Raw genomic sequence first — 11,104 nt, forward strand, 5'->3', positions numbered from 1 at the left:
GAACAGGCGCTGGAGCGTGGCGACTAGGGGAATTTCACAGTAACTTCATCGCAGTGTTAATGTAAGCCTACTTGTGACTAATAAATAAACTTTACCTTTACTTTACTTAGTGCATGACCCTTAATAGATAATAGCAGTTCATAAGACTTATGAACTTGCTCCGAAAGCTTGTGTGTGGCTTTTGCTACCAAATAAACCTGTTGGACTTTAACCTGGTGTTGTTAAACTTCTTACTGTGTTTACCCCAGTCCAACGCCAGCATCTCCATACCTTAATAGATAACACAGCACTCCAAATCAGTAAGCTAAACTGCTGTGAACAACCAGTCAATTTCAGTTGGTTTGCATTCTATGCAGTCCGGGGACTGATGTCCCCTGATATCAAGAAAGGGTATATCGCGAGAGGGAGCCTGGGTTCCTGGCGCTGTGAGGCAGCAGTGCTAACCACTGTGCCGCCATGCCGCCCCCTAATGAAGGGGACTTCTTTGTTCAAGGCACTTCCCAATTCCTGTTTGCCTGGATCACTCAATTTCTCGTCACATATATGTCGGTGTTGCAGCCAGTTATGGTTTTGTCCTTCCACCTTCCATTTCCTCCCCCACCCCCTCCCTAAATACTGACCCCATCCCACCCTCCCTCTCCATTCCGGAAGCTGAGGAATCCAGGTGTACTATTCCACAGGTCAAACGCCCGTCTCCAGGGCCTTGGGCATTCCCCCCCCCCACCCCTGGTCAACATTCATCCCTCAAACAACATCGATAAGACTAAGATGATCTGGTCGTGACCACATTTCTGTTTGTGGGAGCTTGCTGTGCACAAAATGGCTGTCATATCTGCCAGGGGGGGGGGGGGGGGGAATCTAACTGATTCACCATTTACGATGATTTCATAGAATCCTACAGTGCAGGAGGCCATTCGGCCCATCGAGTCTGCACCGATCACAATCCCACCCAGGCCCTATCCCCATAACCCCACATATTTACCCTGCTAACCTATGCATCCCGGGACACTAAGAGGCAATTCAGCATGGCCAATCAACCTAACCCGCACATCTTTGGACTGTGGGAGGAAACCAGAGCACCCGGAGGAAACCCACGCAGACACGGGGAGAATGTGCAGACTCCGCACAAAAAGTGACCCCAAGCCAGGAACTGAACCTGGGTCCCTGGTGCTGTGAGGCAGCAGTGCTAACCACTGTGCCACCGTGTCTCTGAGGCACAATTTTAATAGCAAATGTGGACAATTTGAGGGGATTAGTTAATATGGAGGAGGACTACAACATAACACAGAAATCCATTCACCAAGCTTCAGCTTAGGCATGTGGATTTTGACATGGTGTGAGGTGGTACATTTTGGTCAGGAGATTAAGGAGGTCAGAAACTTTGTAAAAACGGGCATCAAAATGAGAGAGAGAGAGAGAAAGAGAAGGACGTGGGTGTCCTGGGACAGAAGTCACTCGAGGTAGGAACACAGTTTGATACAACAATTATAAACAAAAGCACAGGGGTTCATTTGCAGAGGGAGGGAGTTGAAAAGCGGAACATTATGTTAAACTCGTACAGACTTAGGTTGGACAAAAGCAGAAAATACTGCAAAATCTCAGCAGGGCTAACAGCAACTGTGGCGGCACGATGGCCAGGGACCCGGGTTCGATTCCGGCCTTGGGTCACTATCTGTGTGGAGTCTGCACGTCCTTCCCCCGTGTCTGCATGGGTTTCCTCCCACAGTCCAAAGATGTGCGGGTTAGGTTGATTGGCCATGCTAAATTGCCCCTTAGTGTGAGGGGGACTAGCAGGGTAAATGCGTGGGGTCAAGGGGAAAGAGCCCAGGCGGGATGGAGATGACCCGATGGGCCGAATGGCCTCCCTCTGCACTGTAGGGAATCTTTGAGAGAATAGAGGCGAGATTTTCCAGCGTTTTCTGTTCTTGTTTCAGATTCCAGCATCTGCAGTATTTTGCTTTTATCTTAGGTTAGACAGCTTGGGAGTGCGGGGGAACAGTTCTGATTCCTTTTGTTATTCATTCATGGCTCAGGGGTGTCGCTGGCTGGCCAGTATTTATTGCCCATCCCTATTGCCCTTGTTCAGAGAACAGTTAAGACTCAACCACATTGCTGTGGCTCTGGAGTCACATGTAGGTCAGACCGGGTAAGGGCGGCAGATTTCCTTCCCTAAAAGGACATTAGTGAACCAGATGGGTTTTTCCGACAATGGTTTCGCGGTCATCAGTAGATTCTTAATTCCAGATTTTTTTTTTGCTGAATTCAAATTCCACCATCTGCCGTGGCGGGATTCGAACCCGGGTCCCCAGAACATTAGCTGAGTTCCTGGATGAATAGTCTAGTGATAATACCACTGGTCCATCACCTCCCATATTTAAACAAAGGATACAAAGACACTGAGGTGCAAAAAAATATAACCTCGAACGTTATTAGAACTGAGAGTCAACAGAAAAGATTGAACAAGGTGGAGCTTATTTCACAGTGGGTTAGCACTGCTGCCTCACAGCGCCAGGGACCCGGGTTAGATTCCCGGCTTGTCTATGCAGAGTCCGTATGTCCTCCCCGTGTCTGCGTGGGTTTCCTCCGGGTGCTCCGGTTTCCTCCCACAGTCTGAAAGACGTGCGGGTTAGGGTGCATTGGCCGTGCTAAATTCTCCCTCAGTGTTACCCGAACAGAGTGCGGCGACTGGGGGGTTTTCACAGTAACTTCATCGCAGTGTTAATGTAAACCTACTTGTGACACTAATAAACTTTATTTATCTGGAAAAAAGGAAAGACGGAAAGGTGATCTATTATCGGTCTCTAAAAATTATGATAATGTTCGATAGGATAGACATTGAACAGATATTCCCACTTGTGGGGGAGATCAAAACTAGCAGCCATAAATATAAGATATTTATCTTATACGGCGGCACGGTAGCACAGTGGCTAGCGCTGCTGCTTCACAGCTCCAGGGACCTGGGTTCGATTCCCGGCTTGGGTCACTGTCTGTGTGGAGTTTGCGCATTCTCCTCGTGTCTGCGCGGGTTTCCTCCGGGTGCTCCGGTTTCCTCCCATAGTCCAAAGATGTGCAGGTTAAGTTGATTGGCCATGCTAAATTACCCCTTAGTGTCCTGAGATGCATAGGTTAGAGGGATTAGCGGGTAACTATGTAGGAATATGAGGGTAGGGCCTGGGTGGGATTGTGGTTGGTACAGTCTCGATGGGCCAAATGGCCTCTTTCTGCACTGTCGGGATTCTATGATTCTAAGATAGACATTAATAAATTCAATTGGGAATTCAGAAAAAATCTCTTTATCCAGTGAGTGCTGAGAATGTGGATCTCACTACCACAGGAAATAGCCGAGGGAAACAGCATTAATGCATTCAAGGAGAAGTTTAATAAGCTTGGCAGAGAAAGGAATTCAAGAAGAGCTTAATAGAGTTGATAGAAGGAGGCGGGGGGAGGGGGTTCACATGGAACATAGACCAGTCATGTTTGCATGCAGCAAGACATGGATAACGTTCAGGCCTGGGGTGACAAGTAGCAAGGAACATTCACGTTACACGACTGCCAGGCAATGACCATCGTCAACAAGAGGGCATCTAACCATCCTTCTCTAACATTCAATGGTATTACCATCGCCGAATTCCCCCCCCCCCCCCGTCCATATCCTGGGGATTACCATTAACCAGAAACTGAACCATCCATCTTAAAACCGCAGCTGCAAGAGCAGGTCTGAGGCTGGGAATTCCCTCACCTCCTGATTTCCCCAAAGCCTGTCCACCAGCTACAAGGCACAAGTCAGAGGAATATCCCCTGCTTGCCTCAATGAGCGCGGCTCCAACGAGATTCAAAAAGCTCGACACCATCCAAGACAAAGCAACCCCGCTTTATTGGCTCCCCATCCACAAACATCCACTCCCTCCACCACCGATGCACAGTGGCAGCAGTATATACCATCTACAAGATGCACTGCAACAACTTGCTACGGGTTTATCATCATCGAATCCCCACAGTGCAGAAGGAAGCTATTCGGCCTATCGAGTCCACACCTACCGCAATCCCACCCAGCCCCTATCCCCATAACCCCATGTATTTACTCTGCTAATCCCCCTGACACTCAGAGGCAATTTAGCTTGGCTAATCAATGTAACCCGCACATCTTTGGACTGTGGGAGGAAACCAGAGCAGCCGGAGGAAGCCCACGCAGACACGGGGGACAACGTGCAAAACTCCACACAGACAGTGACCCGAGGCCGGAATTGAACCTGGGTCCCTGGCGCTGAGGCAGCGGTGGTAATCACTGCACCACCCACCGGTTTCTTTGACAGCACCTTCCAAACCTGCGACCTCTAACGTCAGGAACTGACAAACGAGGAGAGATTGAGTCAGTTAGGATTATATTCGCTGGAGTTCAGAGGAATGAGGGGGGATCTCATAGAAATCTATAAAATTCAACAGGACTAGACAGGGTTGATACAGGAAGGATGTTCCCGATGGTGGGCGTGTCTAGAACCAAGGGTCAAAGTCTAAGAATACGAGGACAGAGATGAGGAGAAATTTCTTCACTCAGAGTGGTGAGCCTGTGGAATTTGCTACTACAGTGAGGCTAAAACGTTGTTTTCGAGGAGTTAATATAGCTCTCGAGGGCAATGAGGATCAAAGGACATTGGGAGTTGGGATGGGATCGGGCCATTGAGTTGGACGATCAGCCATGATCATAATGAATGCTCTAAGGGCCAAGTGGCCCACACGTAATCCTATTTTCTATGTTTCTAAAAGGACCAGGGACAGCCAATACATGGAAACACCATCACCCCACAAGTTCCCTTCTAAAACACTCGCCATCCTGACCTGGGGCGAGGTCTTTCACCATCGCTGGGTCAAAATCCTGGAACTCTGTCCCTAACAGCACCATGGGTGTACCTACACCACAAAGACTGCAGCAGATCAAGGAGGCAGATCATCACCACCTTCTGAAGGGACAATTAAAGATGGGCAACAAATGCTGGCCTGGCCAGCGATGGCCTCGTCCCACGAATGGATAAAAGAAAGTTGGGTCGAATGACTTGTTCTGCAATTCCTACGTAACATCTTCAGATAACAATCAAACACATGAATTTTGGTCAAAAGAGAAAATGCTGGAAAATCTCAGCAGGTCTGTAAGAGCTTTGACAAAGGGCCATCTGGACTCGAAACGTCAGCTCTTTTCTCTCCTTACAGATGCTGCCAGACCTGCTGAGATTTTCCAGCATTTTCTCTTTTGGTTTCAGATTCCAGCATCCGCAGTAATTTGCTTTTATACAATCCTTTTGGCTCTGCCTTTGGACAAAGGAACTAAACAGACACATGAAGACACCATTAAAACATACCACACAGATATTTAACCTAAAAAAAAAGACTGCTGGTATATGTGCTAAACAGGGAACTTCTCGAGATTTCTGCCGCAGGGCTCTGGGGGAAGGGTAGCATTCATGGGGACAGGTATTTGAAAGCACTTGCACGGCCACGGTGGGCCAAATGGCCTCCTTGCATGCTGCATTGGAAGAAAACCATCTCCATAGAATCATAGAACCCTACAGTGCAGAAAGAAGCCATTTGGCCCATCGAGTCTGCACCGACCACAATCCCACCCAGGCCCTACCCCCATATCATAGATCATAGAAACCCTACAGTGCAGAAGGAGGCCATTCGGCCCATCGAGTCTGCACCGACCACAACCTCACTACATACTTTATCCGCTAATCCCTCTAACCTACGCATCTCAGGACACTAAGGGGCAATTTTAGCATGGCCAATCAACCTAACCGCACATCTTTGGACTGTGGGAGAAACACAGTAAGAAGTCTCACAACACCAGGTTAAAGTCCAACAGGTTTATTTGGTAGCAAATACCATAAGCTTTCGGAGCAATGCTCCTTCGTCAGATGGAGTGGCATCGGACGAAGGAGCATTGCTCCGAAAGCTTATGGTATTTGCTACCAAATAAACTTGTTGGACTTTAACCTGGTGTTGTGAGACTTCTTACTGTGCTTACCCCAGTCCAACGCCGGCATCTCCACATCATGACTACTGTGGGAGAAAACCAGAGTACCTCCGGGTACCCACGCAGACACGAGGAGAATGTGCAAACTCCACACGGACAGTGACCAGAGCCGGGAATCGAACCCAGGTCCCTGGAGCTGTGAAGCAGCAGTGCTAACCACTGTGCTACCATGCTGCTCAATCTCCAGTTGAGCGCAGACCACCCAATTAAGACGATAGCCCCTCACATCCTATCACGCCGACCTCAGCAGAACCTCTGATCAATGGCCGTGGTTTGTTTACTGGTTGCTTAAGGTGTGTCGGGGTGGAGAAGAGGCAGTTTCTACCCCCACGGATTACTGCTCCGTGCGCCTCCAATTCATTCCACAAAGCCGAAGGGAAAAAGCAATTCCTGCCGCACCAACACAGGATCTCTCTCTCTCCCCCCAACACCTCCACAATCTGCCGACAGAAACAGCCACAAATGAAACCATCTCATTACCCGGAAGGGCTAGGAACATCCAGAGAAATGTAACAAATTACACCCCCATACAAATATTATACACTTTTGATATCCCAGTCATCTTGGAAAGCATCAATGTAACAGAGAGAGGGGCGGGGTGCCAAAGGAGGGAGAGCGGGGGGGGGGCAAACGGAGGGAGAGCGGGGGGGCGGGGGCCAAAGGAGGGAGAGCAGGGGGGGGGGGGGGCCAAAAGGAGGGAGAGCGGAGGGGGGCCAAAGGAGGGAGAGCGGGGGGGGGGCAAACGGAGGGAGAGCGGGGGGGGGCCAAACGGAGGGAGAGCGGGGGGGGGCCAAACGGAGGGAGAGCGGGGGGGGGCCAAACGGAGGGAGAGCGGGGGGGGGGCCAAACGGAGGGAGAGCGGGGGGGGGGGCCAAACGGAGGGAGAGCGGGGGGGGGGCCAAACGGAGGGAGAACGGGAGGGCCAAACGGAGGGAGAACGGGGGGGGCCAAACGGAGGGAGAGCAGGGGGGGGGCAAAAGGAGGGAGAGCGGGGGGGGCAAAAGGAGGGAGAGCGGGGGGGGCAAAAGGAGGGAGAGCGGGGGGGGGCAAAAGGAGGGAGAGCGGGGGGGGCAAAAGGAGGGAGAGTGGGGGGAGGGCAAAAGGAGGGAGAGTGGGTGGGGGGCAAAAGGAGGGAGAGTGGGTGGGGGGCAAAAGGAGGGAGAGTGGGTGGGGGGCAAAAGGAGGGAGAGTGGGGGGGCAAAAGGAGGGAAGTGGGGGGCAAAAGGAGGGAGAGCGGGGGGGGCCAAATGGAGGGAGAGCGGGGGGGGGCCAAGTGGAGGGAGAGCGGGGGGGGGGCAAGAGGAGGGAGAGCGGGGGGGCAAAAGGAGGGAGAGCGGGGGGGCAAAAGGAGGGAGAGTGGGTGGGGGGCAAAAGGAGGGAGAGTGAGGGGTGGGGGGCAAAAGGAGGGAGAGTGGGTGGGGGGCAAAAGGAGGGGAGAGTGGGTGGGGGGTAAAAGGAGGGAGAGTGGGTGGGGGGCAAAAGGAGGGAGAGTGGGTGGGGGGCAAAAGGAGGGAGAGTGGGTGGGGGGCAAAAGGAGGGAGAGGGGGTGGGGGGCAAAAGGAGGGAGAGCGGGTGGGGGGCAAAAGGAGGGAGAGCGGGTGGGGGGCAAAAGGAGGGAGAGCGGGGTGGGGGGCAAAAGGAGGGAGAGCGGGGGGGGCAAAAGGAGGGAGAGCGGGGGGGGCAAAAGGAGGGAGAGTGGGTGGCAAGGGGGGCAAAGGAGGGAGAGTGGGGGGGGCAAAAGGAGGGAGAGTGGGTGGGGGGCAAAAGGAGGGAGAGTGGGTGGGGGGCAAAAGGAGGGAGAGTGGGTGGGGGGCAAAAGGAGGGAGAGTGGGTGGGGGGCAAAAGGAGGGAGAGTGGGTGGGGGCAAAAGGAGGGAGAGTGGGTGGGGGGCAAAAGGAGGGAGAGTGGGTGGGGGGCAAAAGGAGGGAGAGTGGGTGGGGGGCAAAAGGAGGGAGAGTGGGTGGGGGGCAAAAGGAGGGAGAGTGGGTGGGGGGCAAAAGGAGGGAGAGTGGGTGGGGGGCAAAAGGAGGGAGAGTGGGTGGGGGGCAAAAGGAGGGAGAGTGGGTGGGGGGCAAAAGGAGGGAGAGTGGGTGGGGGGCAAAAGGAGGGAGAGTGGGTGGGGGGCAAAAGGAGGGAGAGTGGGTGGGGGGCAAAAGGAGGGAGAGTGGGTGGGGGGCAAAAGGAGGGAGAGTGGGTGGGGGGCAAAAGGAGGGAGAGTGGGTGGGGGGCAAAAGGAGGGAGAGTGGGTGGGGGGCAAAAGGAGGGAGAGTGGGTGGGGGGCAAAAGGAGGGAGAGTGGGTGGGGGGCAAAAGGAGGGAGAGTGGGTGGGGGGCAAAAGGAGGGAGAGTGGGTGGGGGGCAAAAGGAGGGAGAGTGGGTGGGGGGCAAAAGGAGGGAGAGTGGGTGGGGGGCAAAAGGAGGGAGAGTGGGTGGGGGGCAAAAGGAGGGAGAGTGGGTGGGGGGCAAAAGGAGGGAGAGTGGGTGGGGGGCAAAAGGAGGGAGAGTGGGTGGGGGGCAAAAGGAGGGAGAGTGGGTGGGGGGCAAAAGGAGGGAGAGTGGGTGGGGGGCAAAAGGAGGGAGAGTGGGTGGGGGGCAAAAGGAGGGAGAGTGGGTGGGGGGCAAAAGGAGGGAGAGTGGGTGGGGGGCAAAAGGAGGGAGAGTGGGTGGGGGGCAAAAGGAGGGAGAGTGGGTGGGGGGCAAAAGGAGGGAGAGTGGGTGGGGGGCAAAAGGAGGGAGAGTGGGTGGGGGGCAAAAGGAGGGAGAGTGGGTGGGGGGCAAAAGGAGGGAGAGTGGGTGGGGGGCAAAAGGAGGGAGAGTGGGTGGGGGGCAAAAGGAGGGAGAGTGGGTGGGGGGCAAAAGGAGGGAGTGTGGGTGGGGGGCAAAAGGAGGGAGAGTGGGTGGGGGGCAAAAGGAGGGAGAGTGGGTGGGGGGCAAAAGGAGGGAGAGTGGGTGGGGGGCAAAAGGAGGGAGAGTGGGTGGGGGGCAAAAGGAGGGAGAGTGGGTGGGGGGCAAAAGGAGGGAGAGTGGGTGGGGGGCAAAAGGAGGGAGAGTGGGTGGGGGGCAAAAGGAGGGAGAGTGGGTGGGGGGCAAAAGGAGGGAGAGTGGGTGGGGGGCAAAAGGAGGGAGAGTGGGTGGGGGGCAAAAGGAGGGAGAGTGGGTGGGGGGCAAAAGGAGGGAGAGTGGGTGGGGGGCAAAAGGAGGGAGAGTGGGTGGGGGGCAAAAGGAGGGAGAGTGGGTGGGGGGCAAAAGGAGGGAGAGTGGGTGGGGGGCAAAAGGAGGGAGAGTGGGTGGGGGGCAAAAGGAGGGAGAGTGGGTGGGGGGCAAAAGGAGGGAGAGTGGGTGGGGGGCAAAAGGAGGGAGAGTGGGTGGGGGGCAAAAGGAGGGAGAGTGGGTGGGGGGCAAAAGGAGGGAGAGTGGGTGGGGGGCAAAAGGAGGGAGAGTGGGTGGGGGGCAAAAGGAGGGAGAGTGGGTGGGGGGCAAAAGGAGGGAGAGTGGGTGGGGGGCAAAAGGAGGGAGAGTGGGTGGGGGGCAAAAGGAGGGAGAGTGGGTGGGGGGCAAAAGGAGGGAGAGTGGGTGGGGGGCAAAAGGAGGGAGAGTGGGTGGGGGGCAAAAGGAGGGAGAGTGGGTGGGGGGCGGAAGGAGGGAGAGATTAGTGGCTTGGTGTACTTTTTCATACTGTTAGGAGAGCAAAGGAAAACATTGATACAAATCTGTAACAACTGGGACGTGAAATCTACAAAGAGGGGCGCGAGTGCTGGGGAGGGGGAGAGACTCCCCTGAACACAAGAGGCTCAAGACAAGCCTGGGAACCTCGACCACTTCTCAAAGTTAATCGAGTCGCTTCTCTAAATAGCAACAACACCCCCCACCCCCCGGCAACAAACAAACACCCCCCCACCACCCCACACATCCCCACCCCAGCAATACACACCCCCCACCAAATCCTCACTAACTTCAGGGAGAGTCAAAGACATCAGTATGGGAGGGAAACAATAAGTTTATCAAAACTTTTTAGGAGGTAATTGGGAGCAAACTAACTTTTCTTTATGGGGGAGATGGGGGGGGGGTGTTGGTAATTAAACTTTCTTGGGTCTTTTATCAGTCGGAGTAAATTTCTTTCCTGCCCAAAGCTTCTTTTCCCCCTGTACAGGACGGCAGCAATCTCGCCATCGGCATTCCCAGCGCATCTCTGGTTGTTTTAAGATAAATAGGACTTACCCAAAGCTCTGAGCCCCACTCCATGTTGCCAACTTCTCGCCGGGAACAGAGGCAAATACACCTCTTTAATCTTCTTCTTCTTCTGTGTGTGTGTGTGTGGTTGCTGATCCCTTTTTGTCTCTCTTTCTCTCTCCCTCTCGCTCTTGCGTTGGGTTTCAGCCTGTAAAGCCCCCTTTATCAATGACTGCGCTTCTTCACACTGTAAACATTTCTCCAGGCTCCTGGTTAATTCCAGGCTGTTACTTTCTTCCACACCACCCCCTCCCTGCTCCGCCTAGCCCCCGCAGACGCCAATCCAGCTCAACTGCGCCTCACTGCAGCTTCCTGACGCACAGCAAGCACCCAAACTCCACTCAACCTGCCTGCCACAGGGCGAGAGGTAGGACCTGTGTCCTTTCTCAGATGCCTGCACTGAGATTTGGAGCTGTTGAGAGAGAGAGAGAGGGAGTGGATGTAACCAGAGACCTCCCTCCTTTCTCTCCCCGCTTTGATTTATTATTATCACATAAGTTTAAGTATTATTGTCACAAGTAGGCTTACATTGAAGTTACTGTGAAAATCCCCTGGTCGGCACACTCCAGCGCCTGTTTGGGTACTGAGGGAGAATTTAGCATAGCCAATCCACCTAACCTAAAGTTTATTTATTAGTGTCACAAGTAGGCTTACCTTAACACTGCAATGAAGTTACTGTGAAAATCCCCCTAGTCGCCACACTCCGGCGCCTGTTCGGGTACACGGAGGGAGAATTTAGCACGGCCAATGCACCCTAACCTTCTTTCGGACTGTGGGAGGAAACCGGAGCACCCGGAGGAAACCCACGCAGATACGGGGAGAATGTGCAGACTCCACACAGACAGTA

At 53.9% G+C, this 11,104-nt stretch overlaps 1 protein-coding gene across 2 annotated transcripts in view; it reads right to left on the reverse strand.

Annotated features, from left to right (window-relative positions):
* The window catches only part of trip10a (thyroid hormone receptor interactor 10a), a 142,168-nt gene extending 131,510 nt beyond the window's left edge, over nt 1-10,658 (reverse strand). The window contains exon 1 of one of the 2 annotated variants that reach the window (XM_078235059.1): nt 10,246-10,658. In XM_078235059.1, coding sequence (XP_078091185.1) covers nt 10,246-10,269 — 24 coding nt within the window. In that variant the 5' untranslated portion in view covers nt 10,270-10,658. The remainder of the gene's footprint in view (nt 1-10,245) is intronic. The other variant, XM_078235058.1, reaches the window with a different exon arrangement.
* Nucleotides 10,659-11,104: the final 446 nt, after the last annotated feature.

The sequence above is a fragment of the Mustelus asterias genome, chromosome 19 (genome assembly GCF_964213995.1).
Source record: "Mustelus asterias chromosome 19, sMusAst1.hap1.1, whole genome shotgun sequence".
Lineage (NCBI taxonomy): Eukaryota > Metazoa > Chordata > Chondrichthyes > Carcharhiniformes > Triakidae > Mustelus > Mustelus asterias.